Source organism: Histomonas meleagridis (genome assembly GCF_020186115.1).
Source record: "Histomonas meleagridis strain 2922-C6/04-10x chromosome Unknown contig_23, whole genome shotgun sequence".
Lineage (NCBI taxonomy): Eukaryota > Parabasalia > Tritrichomonadida > Dientamoebidae > Histomonas > Histomonas meleagridis.
The window spans coordinates 551,027-573,950 of record NW_027150820.1 but is presented as its reverse complement, the minus strand read 5'-3'; the positions used below and the strand labels follow the sequence as shown (position 1 = coordinate 573,950).

Below are 22,924 nucleotides of genomic sequence, written 5' to 3'. Positions count from 1 at the left end.
CTATTTCTGTATGACCATTTTCAATTGCTAAAATAAGCGCAGGATTAAATATTTTGAATAATTTCCAAATATTATTTTTAAATCGAATGTCATTATAATAAATATATTCATTAACGTTGTTTCCGTTTTGTTTAAGAATACTTTGGACAATATCAATATAACCTTTCTTGCAAGCTGAATGAAATGTTTCTGTAAATATTTTATATTAAAATGATGATAATGCTAAATAAACATTGAACAAAATAAACAAATACAAGCATTGTTACTTCTTTGATATTCAAGAATTAAATTAATAAGATCCAAATTTCTTGATTTAGAAGCGAATTTTAAAATATTAAATGGAATTGGATAATCATCAAGATAGTAATTAACAAGAAAGAAATTACCAACTCGTGCAGATTCATTAATCATATCTATGCTGGTTTTCATTCCTTCACCATACAAAAAATCAAGAATTTCAAAATTATCATAATTTATACAAACTTCTCCTAATTTGTCAAGTTCAAATATTTTTAAGTATTTGGTTAACAATGTTTCTTCAATATTATTTTCATAAAAATAACGAAAAACATCATTTCGGTGGAATTTAATTGCTATTTCTAAAGAGTCTTTTAAAGATATATGGTTTTGTTCACACAAATGAATGATTTCAAGATTTCCACCTGCAACTGCAAATTTAAATGTATTGTCATTAATAGATTTATTTGATAGTATATATTTAAAACATTTAATTGAACCAAAATATGCCGCATAATCAATTAATGTAACATTTTCCTTATTAACAAATGAACATCTTTCATAAAGTGATGGTTCTATTGTTTGATTAAAATCAAAATTATTTTGTGATAACATTTCTTGAAGTTTTTCTATCTCATCGTTTCTAATTATCCTTGCAATTTCGCTTGGGTTATGTCCTTCTTTAACATATTTCTTATGAAGTTCAAAATTATTATTTGAAAGTTCTTCGTAATTTTTTAAAAAAGTAGAACAATATGGATTATTGTTATCAGTTTTATTTCGTGAATCAAATTTATAATGAGAAAAATATATTGATTGAAGATTGTTTATGATGTTTAAACCAACTAATTTTTTTTCAATCATTTTATCAAGAAGATAATACGATTCTTGTGATTTTTCTTGCAAAAGGCTTTGCTTAAACATTTTAAAAAGCTTTAAATCAGTGTACTCTTTTTCTTTTTCTTGTATTGCCTGTAAATAAATAAAATATATTTCATAATCCTCTCTCATAGAAGCAAATGCATGTATAATTAAGGAACATATAACATAATTGTATGAATAAATAAAATATTTTTCAAGTAGAGTCATTGTATTTTGAACAGAAATACTAAGATTATCTTTGTTTAAATTAAATACAATTTGTTCGAGTTGTTGGAGTTTTTGCATTTTGGTGGGCTTGTAGGAAAGTTTTCTTTCCATATCCATATAAATTTGTCTATCGACCTTTCAAATTTCTGTTGTTATTATTTTTTTTGATAAGTTTATTCTTTCCCTTTGTAAATTCTGAGTCTTATACTAAAAGTGTTCTTTTTGAAAGTCAAAAAAGCATTCACCAAGATTAAAAGTTATGAAGCAAGAAAACTCCCTAATTGATATACTACTTAAGAGATTACTTATTTAATGTCAAAAACACAGTTACAAATTACAAAATATTTACAAAAACATTATTAATTAATTGTAATTGTGTTTGTCAAACTCAAAATTTCAAAGAATTCACTACTTTCATCAGGAATACATTCGATTGAAATATTGATATCGATGCTTGTCTTTATAATTACAGGGCGATATATTGGAAACCATCATTCTATAAAGATATCCAAGCCCTGCCCAAAACAACATCATTGTTTGTCCCACAGCAATGCTCAGTTTCCCGCTTAATTCTTTTCGTTTAACTAACACTGTGTTTGGGTTATGCGTTTTCATTTTATATCCATAAATATCAGTCCAAGTAATTGTTCTTCCATTTTGATTTTCTGAAGGCAAATGCTTTCGATACAATTCACAAAAACGATTCAAATATTCCAAAACTGTTGAATAAGTTACATTTAATGTCACTTGTACCCACGAATAGTTTCCGGAAAGTTTTGGAATGGTTAATGAAGTCGTTGCATTAATAATAAAAGTTGGTGGATAACAATACGTTGTTCTTTTATTTCGCTTTGATACACCAGTAAAACCAATTTCAAAACATGGAAGTTGTTTAACAATATCATGAATAGCACTTTCATATGATGTATAACTTTGTGAATTACTAAATGCATTTTCAATAACTTCATTTTCTTGAATGGATAATGGCGTCATGATACACAGAATAAAAGCGCCGCCAACAGATAGTGGTAGAAATGGAATTAAAATTTTCAACTCAAAAATTAAAAGAATAAAAAATGTGATAAGAAAAGCTATTATGAAAACTTAATGAGTCCAATATAACCGAAGGAGAAGAGCAGGCATTTCATAGAAATCATGTTCAGGATTCTGTCGTTTAGCTTCAAGATATTCATTACGCGGAATAAAAAATGAGCAAAAGAAAATGCTTGTAAAAAATATCATTAAAATCCTGAAACATATAACAATTGCTTTAAACTCACCACAAAAAGATTTAGAATGTGATGATGAATTATTCTTGTATATCATTGATAGGAAGATTTAAATCATTAAAGTCAAAATCTTCAACATGGTCAGTGATTTTTCTGTCAGTTTTATCCAATTCTAGTTTTTTTTTTCCTCTCATAGAAGTTGGCAAAGCCCTAAATTTTTGACAGGTATGAATTAAAACAAGAATGCGCTTCGCACTGTTTGCTTTGCTTTGCTCTGCAAAAAATAAGAAATTTTTAAAATAAACTCATTGAGATATAGATATAAAATTATAAAAAAGGGTATAAAAGAAAAATATTGGGGGTGAGAAAATAAGTTATTGTTTTAATTTCAAAGAAACGTATGATCATAATTAGTTTGAAATACTTTGATCGACATAGATGATGTTTTAATCGAAAATAAAATAAATTTTATATAAAAAAATGAGTGTAAAAATTATAAATACTTAATATAAATACTTTAGTTATTAAGTGTTTTTGAATCATTCATTATTTTCAAGATAATCTATTTTTATCATTTCTGTGAAAACATTGATATAGAATATCATATTTTGATTTAAAATATGAATAAATATTTGTAAAGAATGTTATGATATTAGAAACACTTAATAATATTTTACTGAATAACAAAAACTTTATTCTTTTCACATTTTTTGCCCTTACCTTCTTTGGGAGTTAAATCAATTTCTTCAGTTGATGGATGAATGTCATTATCAACAATATATTTTGCAAGTGAGAAAAATGATTCTTCAATATTTAACATCAACTGTGAAATATCCAATGTATCCTTTTTCCTCGCTATATTTCCGATATTTCTCTTCTAAATCTTTATAACTTTCCTTCGTATTATCAACCAAGAAGTTGATTCCATTTTTTCAAACAAAAATATCTCACTAAAAATCAAGAAAATTTTTCAAAAAATATTTAAAAGTACCGTTAAAGTTGTTTTGTTGTCTTTTTTTTTTTAAATGTTAAAATAGAAAAGTTTATGTAATCAGAAAATCATAAAGTTAAGATACAACAAAAGTAAGTATTTTGCATTTTTACACTAAATTAAATTCATTTATTTTTGTTAATAAGCATTAAATAAAAAAACAGTATTGGAAATCGATTTTTTTACAAAATTAAATAATTAAAATAAATTCATGAACAACACTTCGTTTTTTCAGAGTTACCTGACGCAGAGGCAATTACTATCTGTAATGGAGCGTCTTCATTTACAATTTCAGGAGCAAGTTGTGTAAAGAATTTATCTAAAGCAATATCGATATTTTCGCCTGTTTTAGCAGAAACAGGAAAGTAATTCTCAACATTATTCAAACTTTTCCATGTTTGAATTGTATCCATTGAAACAGCTTGATTTTCTAAATCCATCTTATTTCCAATAAGTAGAACTGGTTCTGCTTGCTTTGTATCAATCTTACATGTTTGGTGAAACAAATCTAGGTATGCGTCAATGTCTTCAAAAGTGTTTTTTTGAGTTAAATCAAAAACAAGTATTATCCCATTTGAACCTCTTAGTAGAGACGGTGCTATGCTTTGAAATCTTTCTTCGCCAGCAGTATCCCAAAGAGTGACATTAACTTCAATGTCTTCAACAATTAATGTATGAGAAAAAAATCCTGCGCCAACAGTTGAAAGTGTATCTTCAAAAAATGTACCATTACAATATCGATTAATAATTGATGTTTTTCCTACAAAAGATGAACCTAATACAATAATTTTCATATCAACATTTTTCATCCTCTCCATTGTTTGATTTTAAACGGATTTTTGTTCAATTCTTTCGGAAATTTCAATTGATGTCAATCGTTTTGGTAAAGGAAAAAGGCCTTTGAAATTGTTTGAGCCTCATTTTTATATTCAATACAAAATGATCGTTTTTACTTTTGCATAAATATTTGAAATACTTTCTATAACAAAACGAAAAATTTATATATACACGCGTTTTAATAAAAAAATGAAAATATTAATAAAATTTCTCTATGTAGAAATAAACCGGTTCAAATAATTCGACATTACGATAGATTGAAAATTGACATGAATTTTTGTAAACTTGTCAAAATTGACAATGAGATTAATGTCGAAATAGTTTCTAAAATCTCTTTTATGTTTTTGTTTATTTACTTATATATTTCATGTAACTTTTTAGTTCTTTAAGGAGGTAATCATCTTGTCTTCTGTAATTTTTGGTTTGGCACCTCTTCTTTATATATTTATTTTTACTGGTAATGGTATTTTACCAGTTTCATTGTATTCATTTATTACTCTTCCTACCCTAAGGCTACACACATGTAGGATTTGAGTTATTTGTTGGTGCGTACAACCATTTTGATAAAGATCAACAATGGATTTTTCGACCATTTTTTTAATAAACGGTCTCAGTTCAAAATATTCAATGACTTGACTCAATGTCGAATTATTTGAACAAGTTTATATAGAAAACTGTTGTTTTATGCGTTTATAAGCATGAAACGAAAATCTCCAGAAAAAAAATCCATTAGACATGTGTTTGGATGAAAATGCCTATTAGGTTTGCACAAAATAAACAAACAATTTTAACTCAAAGAATCTTTCTATTGTCCAATGGAATATTTTATAATTTGGAATGTTGTAATTTGCGATTGTTAATTTGACAATTATATTCGAAATCAACAATTTCGCTTAAGTGGTTTCCAATTACCAAAAATTCAATCTTTTACTTTCTCAAGAGCCATTGAGTCATCCTTCCTTCCATTTTTGAATCAATTTCATTATATGTAAGATGTTATTTTTTCACTTGTGTTACATTATTCTCAATTCGAATTGTATAAAAGAAAAAGTAGAACGATGTGATTCAATTACCGCACAACGTTGAAAATATATCACCGGTGATATCAAAATTGAAATCATTACATACTGATTTTTTGTTCAATTACTCCCATTATGCGGACTTACGAATTTTTTGAATACTTTATTGCAATAAAAACAATCCACCCTGAAATAAATTGAAACCGAATTATTTTTTCAAAATCAGATGACATCACTGGCGCAATCGAGATGGTTTCATTGATTATTGGATTCCTTATTCTAGTTACTGCCTCGGTAATGTTAGGTGTTAAGATAACATATTATGTAACGTTTGATCCTCATTTAAAACCAATAGATGATCCCTTAAATGTATATGTTGGTTCCAAGAAAGAAATCAAAATTTTACAATATAACGTATTTTTACGTCCAGCAATGCTACGTTTTGGTAAGGAAGAATACACAAAGGAAAGATCTTCATTAATAGCAAAAGCTATTTCCGATTATGATATCGTTTCTTTTAATGAAGCATTTCACTTCGGTTCTTCACTTGTCAAAAATCTAATTGAAAGTGTAAAAAAATATGGATTTAATCATTCAGCTACGATACATAAATTCAACTTTTTTTCACGATTTTTTGTCGATGGCGGTGCATTGGTCCTTTCCAAATATCCAATTGTAGATATAGATAGTGTAGTATATTCATCTGGTCTCAAATCCGATGCTCTTGCTGCGAAAGGTGTTATTTATACAAAAATTCAGATATCTAAAGACAAACATATTCATTTCCTTTCCACGCATATGCAAGCTTCGTATGGAAGTGATACAGATAAAGATATAAGTGTACGGTCAGATCAAATTCGACAAATTGTTGAAATAATGAAAAAACATAAAGACAATTTCCCGATATTTTTACTTGGAGATATGAACACAGATTCAATCAGCAATGAAAAAGAATACTATAGATTAATGAATTTAATCAATCTTGAAGATTATGAAATTTTTGATACATTATATTCAACACAAGGTATACATCCCACAACGACTACAAAGATCAGAGACACGGAAACTCCTCACAAAAAATCCATTGATTACATTTTTCTCTTCAAACACAGAAATGACAATTTGGTTGAAAACTTTTCTACTAGCGTTGAAAAATTCGAAGTAGAAGGAGAACCGTTTGTCAGGCTATCGGATCATTTCGGTGTGAAGTCTGTTATTAGATTAAATATATAAAATGAATCGCACAAAATTTCATTTTTATTCCATGAGCTTCTTTATAAACTTTTGTGTTATAGCTAAATTATTGATGCTGTATGTGCAGTTGAATAAATTATCCTCAAACTGACCAGTTGAAAATTTTACTTTTTGTGTTTCCAAAATTGAATTCTTATCGTTAGCAGATGACAACGGTTAACATAATTGTGTTGAAATTGATCGTTTTGGCTGAATGATCATTCAAAAAACCGCTACGATGTGATCCATTTTCCAATTGTGTTATGCGATTAGACGTAATTTTATCTTAAAAGAAAACCTTAACCGTATCATCCCGTCACTTTTTTAATAAAGCTGTTTCAAATGCATTTGAATGCTTGGAAGGTAGCGACAAGTGGTTATTATTAAATGAAGCAAGAAAATGAACCTCTCCTTCAGAACAATGATCTAGAAGAAGATGTACCACTAGATTCAGGGATGTATGAAGAAAATAAAAAATTTGTGAAGCATTCACCATTCGTTACGATTCTTTTAATGACTTTTGGTCCTCTTTCAACTTCAGCTACATCATTCTTTGAAATAATAGAAACACTTTTTATTTCAAAAGGATATCAAAAAACTGAACCATCTATCATCCAAGCTATTGGATATTCATCTTTACCAATTTCAACTATTCTGTTCCTTTGCATTTACTTTGGAACATCCATTACAGCAAGAACATCATTTTTGATTGGAAACGGTCGAAGAGATGATGCAAGTCATTTAATTTCTGATATTTTCCGAATTTCATTTATTTCAACTATAATTTTTATGGTTGGATTTTACTTCCTTCTGAAGCCATTCCTAAAGTTTACTGGTTGTGCTGATGAACTAATGGATCAAGCTCTGGAATATATTTATCCAATGTTATTTTCAACTCCTTTAATCATGCTTGCCATTATTGGAAACAACTATTTGCAAGCAATAGGAAGATCAGGGTTATCAGCTATCATTCAGTTATCTTCATCATTAGTTGGTTCTGTTTTATTGGCTCCTTTATTTATTTTTGTTTTTAAAGTCAAATCGAAGTATGAAAAAATTTCAGCTGTCGTTCCACTTGGCATTACCGGGATATTGTTAACAATTCTAATTTTCAAAGGAAAATTTTCCATAAAAGTTCCATTAAAATATCTGATTGGTAAATTTACGAAAGAAACAGGTACTGCATTATCCTACTCCATACCAGTTATTTTCCAATTCTTGAGCCTTCTCCTTCCACCGTTGTTTGTTTTGCAAGGGCTGAATTCGATTGACAAAAGCCAATCTGCCACTTTTGGGGGTGCCCACAACACCTATTCAAAAATTCAATTGTTCTTAATTTCAATACCAACCGCCGTTTCAAATGGTTTTCTTTCTGCAGGTTCTCATGCTTATGGATCAAGAGATTATAACAGATTTTTCAAGATGTTTTTCACTACACTTGCGATATGCATTGGTTTCCTTGCAGCTTTCCTTGTTATTGTTTTCGCAATTCCTCGACAACTCTCGAGTATGTTTTTAACAGATCCAGAACAAATTGAATTCACGAAAAAATTCATCACTATTTCTTTCAGCACTACGATTGTAGATGCTTTTGTTTTACCAGTTGCACAATTTCTTCTGATAATCGGAAAACCTTATTTCACATTAATATCATCTTTGTTACAAACAGTGATTATTTGCATTGGAGCAAATATTGGGTCGAAATATATTAAGCCAGAAGAAGCGTATAGACTAATGCACATATATAACATATCTGATATTCTTAACTTTGTAATATATCTCGTGATTTTCCTTGTATGTTATTGCATTCTCAAGAAGAGAACTACCGAAGAAAGCATTATCAAACTTAAAACAGAAGATATGGATTATGAAAGAATTGATTAAATATAGTCATTGTGAAATAAATAAATAATACATTCTTTTGTAATTTGATTAGAATTATGATGTGCGTGATATAAATTGATCTGCGTTCATTGCTTAGATGAGAAATTGTCTTAAAACCAAACAGGCAACGATAGGAAAGTGACAAAAGGTCGATGGACGTTCAACAACAAAATCTTCCGAATTACCAACTTCTATTACATCAGCACATTGACCGATATTCTTCAAATGACAATTTTGTTTGTTTTTTGTGCTCTTTTGAAAGTCATGACCCTGTTGAATGTCTTAATCATCTTGGCCAAACACATAAAATAATATTTACAGACATAAGACACATTCCACTTCTTCCCCAGTATTTAGAATTCTGGCGGACACATCCACCACCAATAATAGATTCAGATATTCCATATTATCAGACGATTGATAGTACATCAGAAGAAGATTTCAATATACGAAATCTCCTTCACCAGATGAGACTTAACTTTATAATGGTAGAACATGAAAAGGAACGGGAAGAAAAAAGTGAAATGAAATGTTTATTTTGTAACGAAAATTTTCGCGGAACATGGCATGAATATCTTCAATGGGAGTTTGAAGAGCACCAATTCAATCCAGGCCGTCCATCCAATCTTATTTTCATTCCAGAATTAATTGCATTACTCCGTAAACAGCTCGATTCAAACATCTGCATCTGCTGTGGCGCGCAGTTTCCTAACCAACGGACTCTTCGGTCACATCTCCGAAAGAAACGCCATTTGCGTATTCCGAATGATCCATCATTTGACCGATATTATATGGTTAATTACTTAGAACTCAACGGCCGTGCTCCCATTGATGATGAGGATGATGATCTTAACGCAGAGATGCAACCACTCGAAATTGCTGCTGCCGATTTCAATGAAATCGAAGTCAACGAAACTTATTGTCTCATATGTGACAATGTCTTTCGCAATCCCGAAGATGCTGTCCGACACATGCGTCAAGCGCATCATTTTGATTTGAATGATGTGCGCAAACTTCTCAAATGGGATTTTTATAATTGCGTTCGATTTGTTAATTTTGCGCGTTACTCAAAGTCGAGAAATCACTGCTTTGTGTGTAACGGAGAAGTTGATTCTGACTATGTAAAGCACATAGAAAGTCATAAGGATAAATGTCCAATGGATTTAAAGAAGTTCGTTGGAGAAGATCAACTTTTGATCCCTTTTATAGACGGCGATCCATTATTAACAGTTCTCGAAGATAATGTTGAATGATGTTTTTTGTTGTAAAATAGATTTTTGAATATAATTTTTCGGTTAATCACTGAATTTTTATCGATTACATTCAAAATTTTGAATCAAGTAACCGCAACAATTATTTTCGTTATTTTTCAACTAGTTGAAAATGTTTTTTTTTCTTCAAAATGTTTTTTTTTTTGTTTTGAGTTATTTTTAAATTATTTCCCCTTTGAGAAATATCGAATAGACAAAATCTCTAAAATTTTAATAGCATATTGCAAAGGCATTTTAGAACAAAAAGTTTCTTCATGGAATTAATTACAAAATAATATTAAAAAAACAAAACCTGAAAAAAATATTTACATATCAAAACTCAAACCCAAGGGATTGAAGTTTTGAAAACACATGTTTTGAATAAGGACTTCTTGTTATTGTATCAAAATTATCATAAACGACCTCATAAATGATGTTAAGTTGACTTTCAGTCCCATTTTCCAAAATTCTCTGAATCACATAATTACCAAATTGATCTCCAACTAATTGAAGGATTCTTTTTGTATCATAATTATTCTCAGTTCCGATGATTTCAGAGAAAATTCGTTCTTTTTGAGTTGAGCTTGCTCTTCGAATCAATTTTTCAATTACATTTGATGCAAATTTGTGTATGGAAAATTGATAAAAATGGCCGACAAACAACCCAAAGAGATAATCAACTTGTGCTGTAGACCCACCTTCGAGGATATTTTGGATGACATAATTTCCATACTGATTGATTGCAAGATCAACACCACACTGTGAAACTCTATCCACAATAACCTTTAAGTTTCGGATATCTTCTTTTTCAAATAACTTTTGGACAACTCTGCATCCGCAATTATCAACAACAAGATTAATAACATTATCCTTTATAATGTCAACAATCTCGCTGACTCTGTGAGGAAGTGCTTCGATGAAAGCTTGAACAATATGGTTGCCATTAAGTGATACACATAAACGAAGAAGATTCGGTTTCAACGATAGGAACAGTTGGTCAACTTTTTCAGAGTCTATCGTCTCTATAAACTTTTGTAAAACTCGACAACCGTTTTGGTGTTCGACAATTGTTTGGATGTTGTTTAAGAAGAAATCTAGAAATACTTTCCGTTGCGATTCATTACAATAATCACAAATTTTTTGTATAACATAGTTAGCACATGGATCATATACAAGTTGTGATAAATATGGAAGAAGCTCATTGATGATCATATTTCGTTCACTTTCACTAGCTGCTTGTATTTTCTGTTGCAAGTTTCGGCTTCCTTGTCTGTCTTTTGCCATTTGTAAATATTGATTTGGATATTCGCCTTGAGTTGTTACAAAATCAGCGTTTACATTGCAAAAATGACAGTTACCTATAGGAGGCTGTTTTTCGCCAGTTATTGCTTCCCATAAATCAGATGAAATAAGATGCACATAATCGTTCTCATAAAGTGGATAAGAGGAGTGGAGTCGACAAGCATCTGGTGTCATGCTTCTTGGAAGTGAGAAGGTGCTTTTGTAGTCGAAACTCATAATAATTTAGGCGAACCTTATTTGCCACTTTTCGGAAAGTGCTTAACCGCAAAAATCTCGCAAAAAACTGTATCGCTATTTTTGATTACAACGTTCATCTCATCGAATTGACAATAAAGCTTTGATATCTTCATTTTTTAAAGTAAAAATACCTCTAAAAAGAAATCACACATTGAAATATTATTATTAAATCCATAATTTTAGATATTGATACTTACTTAATTCTTTTATTTAACAAATTAGTAAATTAATAAAATTTTTTGTTAAAACATTGGAATGATTGAAACTATTTTCAAAAAATGATTATGACATGATTTCATGAGTTTTGGCAATATTATTTAGTCATATCAATATTTTTTTTGATATGAATTTTGGCCGGATTTTTTGTAATTCATTCAATTTGTCTAAACCCTTCAATCAATTAACCACCTTTTGGTCCTCTTAAAAAATCGTGTTCACGATGGAGCTTTTTGATTGAATTATCATGGTTTCTGATCGCCTATTTGAACACAAATGCCAATTGTCGTAGAACTCTTTCTTATATTGAAAAATTGAGAGTTTACATCATAATTGAATGATCACAAAAACTCGTTCACTTGGTCACACATTTTGCGAATGAGTTCAAGCGATTCCAAGGAACTAAGTGATATTGAAGAAAAAAATCCACTTGGTAATTGGTCTGACTTGAAGTACTCATTCAACCGTCAAGTTCGGGCTTTATTTAAAAAACAATTTGTAATCAAAAAAAGACATGCTGCATCAATTATTGAATATTTAATTTCACTTATTCTTGTTTTTGTTAATTATCTCATATACATCCTCTCAAAAGAAGATTATACTGAAATTGTTAATCCTCCAGTTAGTTCAATTAGTAGTATGCCATATGGTCTTTTAATGTTTTTATCAATGAATGAACCTGCTTTTGTTGTTCTCCCAAATGCGACAGAACTTGATTATTTAGTAGGTAATACGACTTATCTCCATTTATGGCTTAAAGATCGATCAATTTATTCGCAACTGTTTAATTACACTTTACCATATACAGACCCAATTCCTATTCAACATGTTGAAACTCAAGAAGAGATGGAAGAAATTATATATCGAACAGATAGAAACGGTATTGGTATTCGATGGGTTAATGTTAGAGATGAAGATGCTATAACAAATCCAAACATAGAACTATTTTACCAAATGCAATATTCATTAGATTCATCAACAACTCTTCAAATTTACCAAGAAATAAGAGATGGAATGGCCAAGATGGCTTCAAAGTATTATCCTAACTCAGGAATTGAGAATTATGTTAATGATATGTGGCGAGCCAATTATAATTCACAAGAATTTTCACGTGTTGGATTTAGTCGTGGTGTTGATGTTGGTATTGCCATTGCGTTTATTTCCATTTTGCCCATTGTTTTATCCACAATGCCAGATTTCCAAACTGTCTTGGAAGAAAAAGATAGTCATTCAGCAGCAATGGGCTTTCTTATGGGATGCAGTGAATCTGCTTATTGGTTTGTATCATTCTTTACACCATTTATTATGACAATAGTTCAATATATCATTCTTGCAGCAACTCTTACATATTGGTTTGGAATGATTGGCACTGACTTTACCCTTTTCCTTGTCATTGTTATTTTCTTTATAATTTCCCATATCTGGTTCCAACTTTGGATATCAACATTTATGAAGAAAGGTTCGACAGGCCGAGCTGTAACTGTTGTTATCTTAGTTTTCGTATTATTCTTTGCATATCTTCATCAGTTCTTCACCCTTGATGAAAACAACTCATCCATCGCTTGTGCGCACATCTTTTCCATCATACCGTTCTCCGCATTTGAAATGTTTCTGATGGGCGGTTACACACAATCCATCAACGATAACAAACCGTTTACTTGGGCCACCCTGAACGATGCATCATATACTGCGCCACCATGGATCCCATTAATGTGGTTAATTATCGATAGTATTTTCTATTTCTTATTGTTTGTTTTATTCAATGCTACAAATAAACGACAATTTGGTACTCCAATTATTCGGTGGTCAGAATTCTTTAATAAAGATGCATGGCGCCGAGTGTTCCAAAAGCCTAATTCATATCGCGTATCACCTGAAAGTGATAAATTCCTTGAAGTTAATAACTTATCCAAAGTATATCATTCACACAAGGACATCACAGCATTAGATGATGTTAACTTTTATGTTGATTCAGGAGAAGTAATTCTATTAATAGGGCCAAATGGTGCAGGCAAATCAACTCTCATCAACATTATCTCTGGTGCAATTGAGCCAAGTGATGGTCAATTTAGGTTATTAGGACGAAACAAAACAAATCGCTTTAAAGAAATCCAAAACTATTTAGGCGTTTGTTTCCAAGATAATGTCATCATTAACTTATTAACAGTTCGAGAACACTTCGAATTATTTGGTGCATTTAGAGGAGTAAATCCTGAAACACTGGAGAACTGTATCCAATATTTCGCGCGTGAGATGCAACTTGATCATATGCTTGACTCTCGAGCAGGCGATTTATCCGGTGGACAAAAGCGAAAACTTTGCATTGGGTTATCGTTATTGGGTAATCCTCCATTTGTATTAATGGACGAGCCGACTGCAGGTGTCGATGTGCAAGCGCGACAATTGATATGGAAAATGGTTTCATCGCTTACGCATACGACATCAATCATCACAAGCCATGCGCTCGAAGAAGCAGAAGCTGTTAGCTCGCGTTTGTTCATATTAGCCGGCGGTAAGTTGCTGTTCTGCGGCAACTCGACCGAACTCCGTAACAAATATAAATGTGGTTACTTGCTGAGAATAGAAAGAGATGACGGAAAAGTCGGACCAGTGCTCGACTTGGTGAAGAAGTATATCCCGGAGGCGCACGTCGTCGATGATCGAGAAGACACAATAACAATTCCGGTGTCGCCAAAAGTTTCGGAGTTTCTGCAGGAGTTCGATAAGAAGATGAAGAAGATGGGCGTCAAGTCGTATAGTTTCTCTGTTGAACAAATCGAAGATATGCTTTTGAAGTTAATACAAAGCGAAGAAGCAAAAGCCGCTTAAGTATGTCGTATGTAAATGTGTTTTGTCTGCAGTTGAATAAACAGCGAAATTGTATCAACGCAAATTTCTTGGACAAAAATGCAATTAAAGCTCATTTGAGCAAAGGCTTTCGAAGTGATGTTAATGGTATGAAAGTATAGTACCAAATGAATCACAGCAAATTTGGAGAAATAAAATATTAAATAAAAATTCGATTTTATAGTACCGTAGGGGTGGGGTGAAAATCCGACACTTTTGTTGCATTGATTGAATGAGAAATAATCGTCAAGAATGGGAAAAATGACTTTTTGGGCAATCGTTTTTTGCAACAGACAAACATTGTCAATTTTAGAAGCAAAAAAATAATTTAGATGTCATTTTGCTGTAATTAAATTTGTTGGATAAAAAATAGTTGGAGAAAAACATCAGATTTTGTTGAAAAAATTAGGATATGAGAAGCTAACTAAATCATATAAATATCATATGCTGAAAAAAAAAAAAAAGAATTTTTATGAATAATAAATAAAACATTATATTATATTTAAATTCACATATCTGTTGAAAAAATAATAAAAAAATAATATTGGACGTAAATAAGGTGTACATTTTAGCATAAGGGTGTTATGCTACTAACTTTTTCTCCATGAATACTTAAGTTATTTAATAAGAATGATACAAATAAAATCGATATAAAAATGTGCTAATTTCAATACTATTTAATTTCCATAGTTTTGTGTCATTGGAATTTGAAAGAATTTGGGTTTTTCGGGTTTAATATATATTATCCAAAATTTGGCACTTTTGGTTTAAGTTCTATAGGTATTTGGCATTTTGGTAATTGTAAAGAAAATAATCGGTGGAATTGAAATTCATCCAATTCGTGTTACATTTAATTAAATCTGATGTTAGAGTCGCTGTTTTTAGCAAACTGAAAATGGCTAAGCAAAAGGCTGCAATAATACGGTATTATGCACACGGATTATACAGCGAATTCTATAAAACAACAATTGGTGTCGACTTTGCAAGTAAAGACTTAACAATAAACAATAAGCATGTAGGACTTGCTATTCTTGATATCGCAGGCCAAGAACGATATGGAAATTATACTCAAGTATATATGTCGGATGCATCTGGTGCAGTAATTATTTTTGACGCTAATTCGCCAAGTGAACTTGATGATGTAAATAAATGGGGAGAATATATTAAAAGAAAAGTTTTGACATCAGAATATATTTCAATTCCTATTCTTTTAATAGGGTGTTTGGTTAATAATACGAACGAAAGTTATAAAGACTTAGAAGAGAAATATCGGAAATATAGTGAAGAAAAAGGATACATTGGATATTTCATTGTTGATGTTAAAACAGGTTTAAATATTGAAGAATCATTTTTCTCACTTGCAAAATATATTGTTGATAATGATATTTATCCATCATCTGAAGAAATTGATTTAACTCCCAAAGAAGGTAAGGGCAAAAAAGGTGAAAAGAATAAAGTTTGTGTTATTCAGTAAAATATTATTAAGTGTTTCTAATATCATAACATTCTTTACAAATATTTATTCATATTTTAAATCAAAAAATGATATTCTATATCAATATTTTCACAGAAATGATAGATGATACATATTGATTTTTTATAATTTTGAAATTCAATTCACATGAAATGTTTCTACACTGATTTTTATCTGTGTTGTTTGAATTAACAATGTGTTCCCAGCATTTCTGATTTTAGAAACTTTTTAGATGTTAATGTAGAAAAAACTGATTACTACAGAGATCAACTTCAATAAACTTTCAATTTCAGATATACAATACTGAAAAATCAGAAATGCTGGGAACAAAAGACCAAAAATTAGAAAAGGAGCAGGGCTGTTTCATTTCTTCTTCAATATGAGATAAATTAATGAGCATACAAGATATGATTGCTAATATAGGAAAATGTTACATTTAAATAAAACTTGGAAACAATTGTTATTCCTTGAATAACATAACAATTCTAGTGTTACATTAATATCACCACATACTTTTAGTTCATGTGGAAGTCTTCAAATTATTAATATTTCTTCAGATAATCAAATGTATTCTAATCATAAAAGAATACAATTAGAATTTTTGTTCCGAAGTAAATTTACTATTTCTATATTATTATTTCTAACTGCTATATGAAGTGCTGTTTCAAATTATTAAAACATATTCTAAATTATTAAAACATATTCCAAATTATTAAAACATATATAAAATTATTCAAATGAATATTTTTTGCATTAACATCAATTCCTTCTTTATCTAAAAGTAATTTTACTATTTCTATATTATTATTTCTAACTGCTATATGAAGTGCTGTTTCAAATTATTAAAACATATTCTAAATTATTAAAACATATTTCAAATTATTGAAAAATATTCTAAATTATTAAAATATATTCTAAATTATTAAAACATATATAAAATTATTAAAACATATTCTAAATTATTAAAACATATTCCAAATTATTAAAACATATATAAAATTATTCAAATGAATATTTTTTGCATTAACATCAATTCCTTCTTTATCTAAAAGTAATTTTACTATTTCTATATTATTATTTCTAACTGCAATATGAAGTGCTGTTCCAAATTATTAAAACATATTCCAAATTATTAAAACATATATCAAATTATTAAAACATATTTTAAATTCTTCAAATGGATAATTCTTGCATTAACATCAATTTCTTTTTGTTCTAAAACATATTTCACAAGTTCGATATTTCCTGATTCTGAAGCAAATGGCAAAATATCTTTTGGAATTTGATTATTTTGAAGGAAATATTTCACGAGATATAAATTCTCATTTCTTGCTGATACATTTATATCATCAGCATTAACATTAATTCCTATTTCAGACAAAAATGCTAAAGTTTCATAATTATCTTTTTTAATACAAAAACTTATCAAATTATTAGTTTTATCTTCAGATATTTTTGGTATTGATTGTATTTTTTTCTAATTTATTCTCATAAATATATTTAAAGATATCATTTTGATGAAACATAATTGCTGCACAATATGCACCCCTAAATAATGAATGATTTTGTTCACATAAATGAATAATTTCAAGATTTCCGCTTGCAACTGCATATTTACCTGTATTTTCGACATTTGCACCGTTCATAAGTAAATATTTAAAACATTTAACCGATCCAAAAAATGCTGAATAATCAATTAATGTAACATTTTTCATGATTAATAAATGAACATCTTTCATAAAGTGATGGTTCAATTGTTTGATTAAAATTAAAATTTGCTTGTGATGAAATTTCTTGAAGGTTTTCTATTTCATCTTTTCGAATTATTTTTGCAATTTCAATCGGATTATGTCCTTCTTTAACATATTTCTTATGAAGTTCCCAATCATTCTTTGAAAGTTCATCATAATGATCCAAAAAGTATTTTTTAATTGGGTCATTTCCATTAGAGCCAAATGTCATGTGGGTTTGTTTTTGATTTCCTTCTTTTGTTTTATAATGAGCAAAATATTTTGAATTAATATTTTCAGTAATACTTTTATCAATTTAAATTTTGTTCAATCATTTTCTCTATTAAATAATATGATTCTTGTGTGCTCATTGTAGATATACGTTTTATAAAAATTGATATTAAATTAGTGATTTTTGATTAATTTCTTCTTCTTTTGTTTGAAGTGTTTTTAAAAAATTTAAGTAAATATCATATTTATGTTTTGGTGATGAAAATGTATTATAAACTAATTTACTTATAATAATATTAAATGTTGGAAAATTTGTATCGAATAATTCCAATACTTTTTTAACCGACACCTGGTAGTTTTCTTCGGTTAAACTGAATACAATTTTCTCAAGCTCAATTAGGAATTTCAAGCAGGTTGATAGATCGTTCAACTTTTTATCTCCTGTATTTATGGTGGTAGTATCATCATTCGGCATTTAACTCTGTTTCGAACGTTACCGAATTTTCTTAACGTGCATTTTTGAACGATACCAAATCCACATAATCAAAGATATTAAATATTGGGATAATTTATATATTATTTATACCAATACTAAGTGAGGGCATTAGGTTAGTCATTGTGTTGTAGTTATGTAGATGATATTTTCCAAGAAATTAAAATATTTTCTCAAATTTGCTTTAATTTTATATATAATATTAACGTACTTATGAAGTAAAAGGAACAATGTTTTATGTTTGAACTCGGATTTTTTTCCAAGATATTTGCGTTTGTTTACGCTCACTTACCGATCAAGTATTCAAAAAGCCACTATTTTTTTCGATTGATATTATATTACATAACTGTAAGTAATGTCACTATTTTAGTGTGGCCATTTTCAGAAACATTAATTAAAATAAATCAATGCTTTTGGTATTGAATTTGATTTCTCTTCTTGCAAGAAGTAATTTAGCTATTTATGTGTTCCCTTTTTCAGAAGTTATCATAAATGCTGTTAAATTTATTTATGTATATTAAATTTTTTAGTTAAACATTAAAAAAATAAAAATAAAGTATTTATCATTGATTAATACATGATTTTTATCAAGATAATATTTAATGATATAATATTGATTAGATTCACATGAATGCATAAATGAAATTATATTTGTTATTAGGAAATTCCTTAAATTACGAAACAACATCAATACTTTAAAAATTACACAAAATTTTCCAAATTAATATCTTTCATATAAATATCTGCATCTTTTTTAATGAGAGATTTAACAATTTTTATGTAACCACATGAAGATGCAAACATAATTGTTAACCAAAATAAATTAAATAATTTCCAAATATCAGATGAAAATATTTTATTCCTTAAATAAATTTCAAATTTCAATAATTTAAATCTTTAGAATTAATATGAAATTGTTTTCGCTCAAGAATTAAACGTACAATATTTTCCAATCCTTTGTTTGATGCAATTCTAAGTGCCTCATCAAACATTTTTATTAAACCATAAATAAAAATCATAAACCCAAAAATCAATATTACTAACATTTGTATTAATTCCTTCTTTCGTAGTAAATTCAGCAAGTGCATCAATAAGTTCCCCATCATAAATTTCATCATATTCTTGTTCTATTTTATCTTGATCTGTAATTAAAGGTTTTCCATCATCTTGAATCGCATTTTTATATATAAAATCATTGTATTGAGGTTTTTCTAATCTTTCTGTTATTGTCGTATATTCAGCAAAATTTTCTATTATATGTTTTTCAACATCACGATTATCACATTTCGTTGGAGCTCCATGAAGTAATCTATGTGAAGCATTCATTTTAACAGCTTTATTATTTTGGATACGATCAATTATTGATATATAATTATCTAATGAATGATTACTGATATATTTTATTGACAACATTTATGTTTATCTTAATCAAGTCAGATGAAGATTTACCATTTGCAACTACTTTAGACATCAAAACTGTTTCTTTTCGAATATTACTTTTTTAATATTGATCTTGAATGTATACTAATTGATCTGGAATTTCATAATTATTAATCATAATTTTTAATAAATACCTGATATTGTATCTGTTAAAGTTTCAAATGAAATTTTTCCTATGCTTTTGATTAAGGAAATTCCAGCATTTTTAACTAAAATCCAAAAGAAATTTGAAATATTAACTCCAATCGTATGACCTTTAGATGCAACAATATCATCAGTATTACATACTGTAATAATAAATTTTTCCTTTAAATTTTCATTTCTAATTCTTGTGGCTAATGCATTGCAAACACATAGAGGTGTTCCAATTGTAAATGCTTTAGCATTAATGTGATCATTAAAACGCAAAAGTGCTGCAGCTATGGCTGCAATCGCTCCTCCACCAGAGTATCCAAAAATATTATTTCTTTGAAGTATTTCTCTTTAAAAACTCCTTTGAAATGTGAAGTAATATCATCTGCAGCTTTGCTGTAGCCTTTATGCGCTGGACAGCCTTCAATGACTTGACATTCTTGATTTTGCCTGGAGATCATGATATCTTTTACTGAAGTAAGATCAGTGCCTTTAATCCATATAAAAATGGATTCATTTCCCCGGAGATCTTTACACGTTACACACCGAAAAATAGGTGTTATTTGTTCGACTGTGGTTACATCATATTTTTCTGAAACATTAAATGTATATTGATTAGATATTGTAATAACATTACGGGAATCACCTAATATTTTTATTTTTTTTATATAGTATCATTAGTTCAAGTGAAGATATTGTAGTTGTTATTTTAGGTATTTTCATAGGAGACAGCTGCATTTGCCTGAATTTAATTCTTTTATGGGTAATGGAAAAAATGCCAATCAAACATTTCTTAATTGAAACAAAACAGTTATTTAAGTCAAAAACAATCCTGGATTGAATGGATACAACTTTTTGAGAAATATATGACAGTTTTTGAATGATATGGAACATCATTATACTTATATGATGTTAATGATAAACCCAAAAATATGAAAAAATAAAGTTTGCGTATTCTGAAATTTTCTCGGAAATATTTAAACAATGGTTTGTACAAATAAAGATAAATATGAATAAAAAATGATTTTAAAGAAAGATACAAACGAAACAAGATTACAACTCATATTGTTGAGAATTAAATCAATAAATTTTTCTGTCTCAAGAATAAAAGTATCAATTACTCATATAGTATGAATCATTTATTAGTAGTAAAAAAAATTGGTTTCTATGCACAAGAAACGCTGAAAAGAAATTATCGTACATAAATTAATTTCGTTTTGTTTGATTTTTTGCACAGAAAAATATTATTCAACAAAAACAAATGGATTTATTTTTGTGTTAAGTAAGTAAATGAAAACCTTGAATTAATTACAATTGTATTAATGTTTCGATTTCATAAACTTTTTCAATATTGATATCAAAAAACATATTACCACGAAGTAATTTCAATAACTTTTTAACATTAGACATGTGCAATGTGAAGATTTCAAATATGGAATTTTTGCCACTTTTGTTTATATGGATCGATAATTCCAAAAGCATCACAACAACAAAACATTTATTTTAAATGGTTGACCTAACATAAAAACCACTTGTAATTAAGGAAATTATTAAAATATCGCTTGTTGGTTATAACCCTGAGTATATGACTACATTTGCATGTATCTATTTTCAAGGAAACTTCCATGAATTTTGTAAAACAACAATCGGTGTAGACTTTGGAAGTAAGGAATATCCAATGGGCGACCAAATTCTTGTTGCTCAACTTTGGGATATTGCTGCTCAAGAACGATATGGAAATATGATTCATGTGTATTATCAAGAATCTGTTGGCGCAGTTATTGTTTTTGGTGCTAATCATCCAAATGAACTTGATTTTGTTGAATTGTGGAAAAAAGATATTGAAACAAAAGTATTCACGTCAGAAGGTAAACCAATTCTTATACTTTTGGTAGGTTGTTTGAAAGGGGATGTAGATGAAAGATGGAAATCTATGGAAGAAAGATATCGGAAATATAGTGAAGAAAAAGGATTCATTGGATATTTCACAGTTAATCTCAACACAGGATCAAATGTTGAAGAATCTATTTCCTCACTTGTTAAGTATGTGTATGATAATGGTATTCAGCCACAAACTACTGAATATGCAAGGGATCTGCAAGTGACTCCAAAGAATACGAAGCGGGAAGTATGTTATGTACAATAAACATATTTGTTATAAGAAATTTTAGAAGTGGAAGTAATAGTTTTAATCAACAAAAAACAATCTTTTCACGTGAATGTTTTGAATTAACCAATTAATGGCTTATTCTTTTATCCAGAAGATAATGAACTTATTAAATATTTTAATGTTAAACCACATAATAAATTATTTTGAAGTAATTTATATATTTATAAAAAAAAATTCATGAAAAAGAACATATTATTTATTAGAAAGGAATTTTTAATTATTTTTAATCGTTTTTGAATTAAAATATATTTAACGTATTTGGGCTGAAAAGAAAAATGAAACAATGAAGTCAAGTAATTACAAAAAAGATGAAGAAATAAAACTTGAAAACTTTATCGAAGCACACCAAGATTTTAGACCAGGTGATTTAAGTATTTTAATTTCTAATAACTCCAAACAGTTATTTTCGGAAGAAGTTGAAGTTCAATATTCAACGTTAAATTGGTTTCTTTCTGTTATTCAAACACAAAACGTTATGATTACACCAGAAACATTTCATCGTATTTTAGATTTTTCATTTTCTACAGATTTAACACTTCAAAATAAGTCACTTGAACTTATTCATTTATTATTAAGTTATCCATCTCATATGCTTGACATGTCAATAGCAGAACGAATTATCTTATTAACACGAAGTATTTTTCCAACAGATTCTTCACTTCGTATTCTTTCAAATTTTTCACTTTATGGTACATGGACACAAACACTTATATATGTTAATGAATTTATTCCATTACTTATTGAATTTGGACGAAATTGTTCATCAGAAACAACATTTTTATATTTTACGACACTTTGTAATAATATTTTACTTCCAATTCCAAATATTAATCAACATATTCAAGAAAATTTAAAAGAAATCATTGAACTTTTTAATATTATT

At 28.7% G+C, this 22,924-nt stretch overlaps 5 protein-coding genes across 5 annotated transcripts; 4 read left to right on the top strand and 1 right to left on the bottom strand.

The window, feature by feature from the left end:
• Positions 1–9,004: 9,004 nt before the first annotated feature.
• GO595_003792 (zinc finger protein) lies at positions 9,005–9,772 on the top strand (the record flags this gene model as incomplete). Its single annotated transcript, XM_067916851.1, has 1 exon — positions 9,005–9,772. One exon carries the CDS (start codon positions 9,005–9,007, stop codon positions 9,770–9,772), a length of 768 nt encoding a protein of 255 aa, XP_067776079.1.
• Positions 9,773–10,102: 330 nt separating this feature from the next.
• Positions 10,103–11,287, bottom strand: GO595_003791 (Pumilio-family RNA binding repeat containing protein; the record flags this gene model as incomplete). The annotated part of the gene is made up of 1 exon (XM_067916850.1): positions 10,103–11,287. One exon carries the CDS (start codon positions 11,285–11,287, stop codon positions 10,103–10,105), a length of 1,185 nt encoding a protein of 394 aa, XP_067776078.1.
• A 615-nt stretch (positions 11,288–11,902) lies between these two features.
• On the top strand, positions 11,903–14,353 carry GO595_003790 (ABC transporter family protein; the record flags this gene model as incomplete). The annotated part of the gene is made up of 1 exon (XM_067916849.1): positions 11,903–14,353. The coding sequence occupies one exon, from the start codon at positions 11,903–11,905 to the stop codon at positions 14,351–14,353; it is 2,451 nt and encodes an 816-aa protein (XP_067776077.1).
• Positions 14,354–15,266: 913 nt separating this feature from the next.
• Positions 15,267–15,845, top strand: GO595_003789 (Ras family protein; the record flags this gene model as incomplete). Its single annotated transcript, XM_067916848.1, has 1 exon — positions 15,267–15,845. One exon carries the CDS (start codon positions 15,267–15,269, stop codon positions 15,843–15,845), a length of 579 nt encoding a protein of 192 aa, XP_067776076.1.
• Positions 15,846–21,456: 5,611 nt separating this feature from the next.
• On the top strand, positions 21,457–22,017 carry GO595_003788 (Ras family protein; the record flags this gene model as incomplete). The annotated part of the gene is made up of 1 exon (XM_067916847.1): positions 21,457–22,017. The coding sequence occupies one exon, from the start codon at positions 21,457–21,459 to the stop codon at positions 22,015–22,017; it is 561 nt and encodes a 186-aa protein (XP_067776075.1).
• Positions 22,018–22,924: the final 907 nt, after the last annotated feature.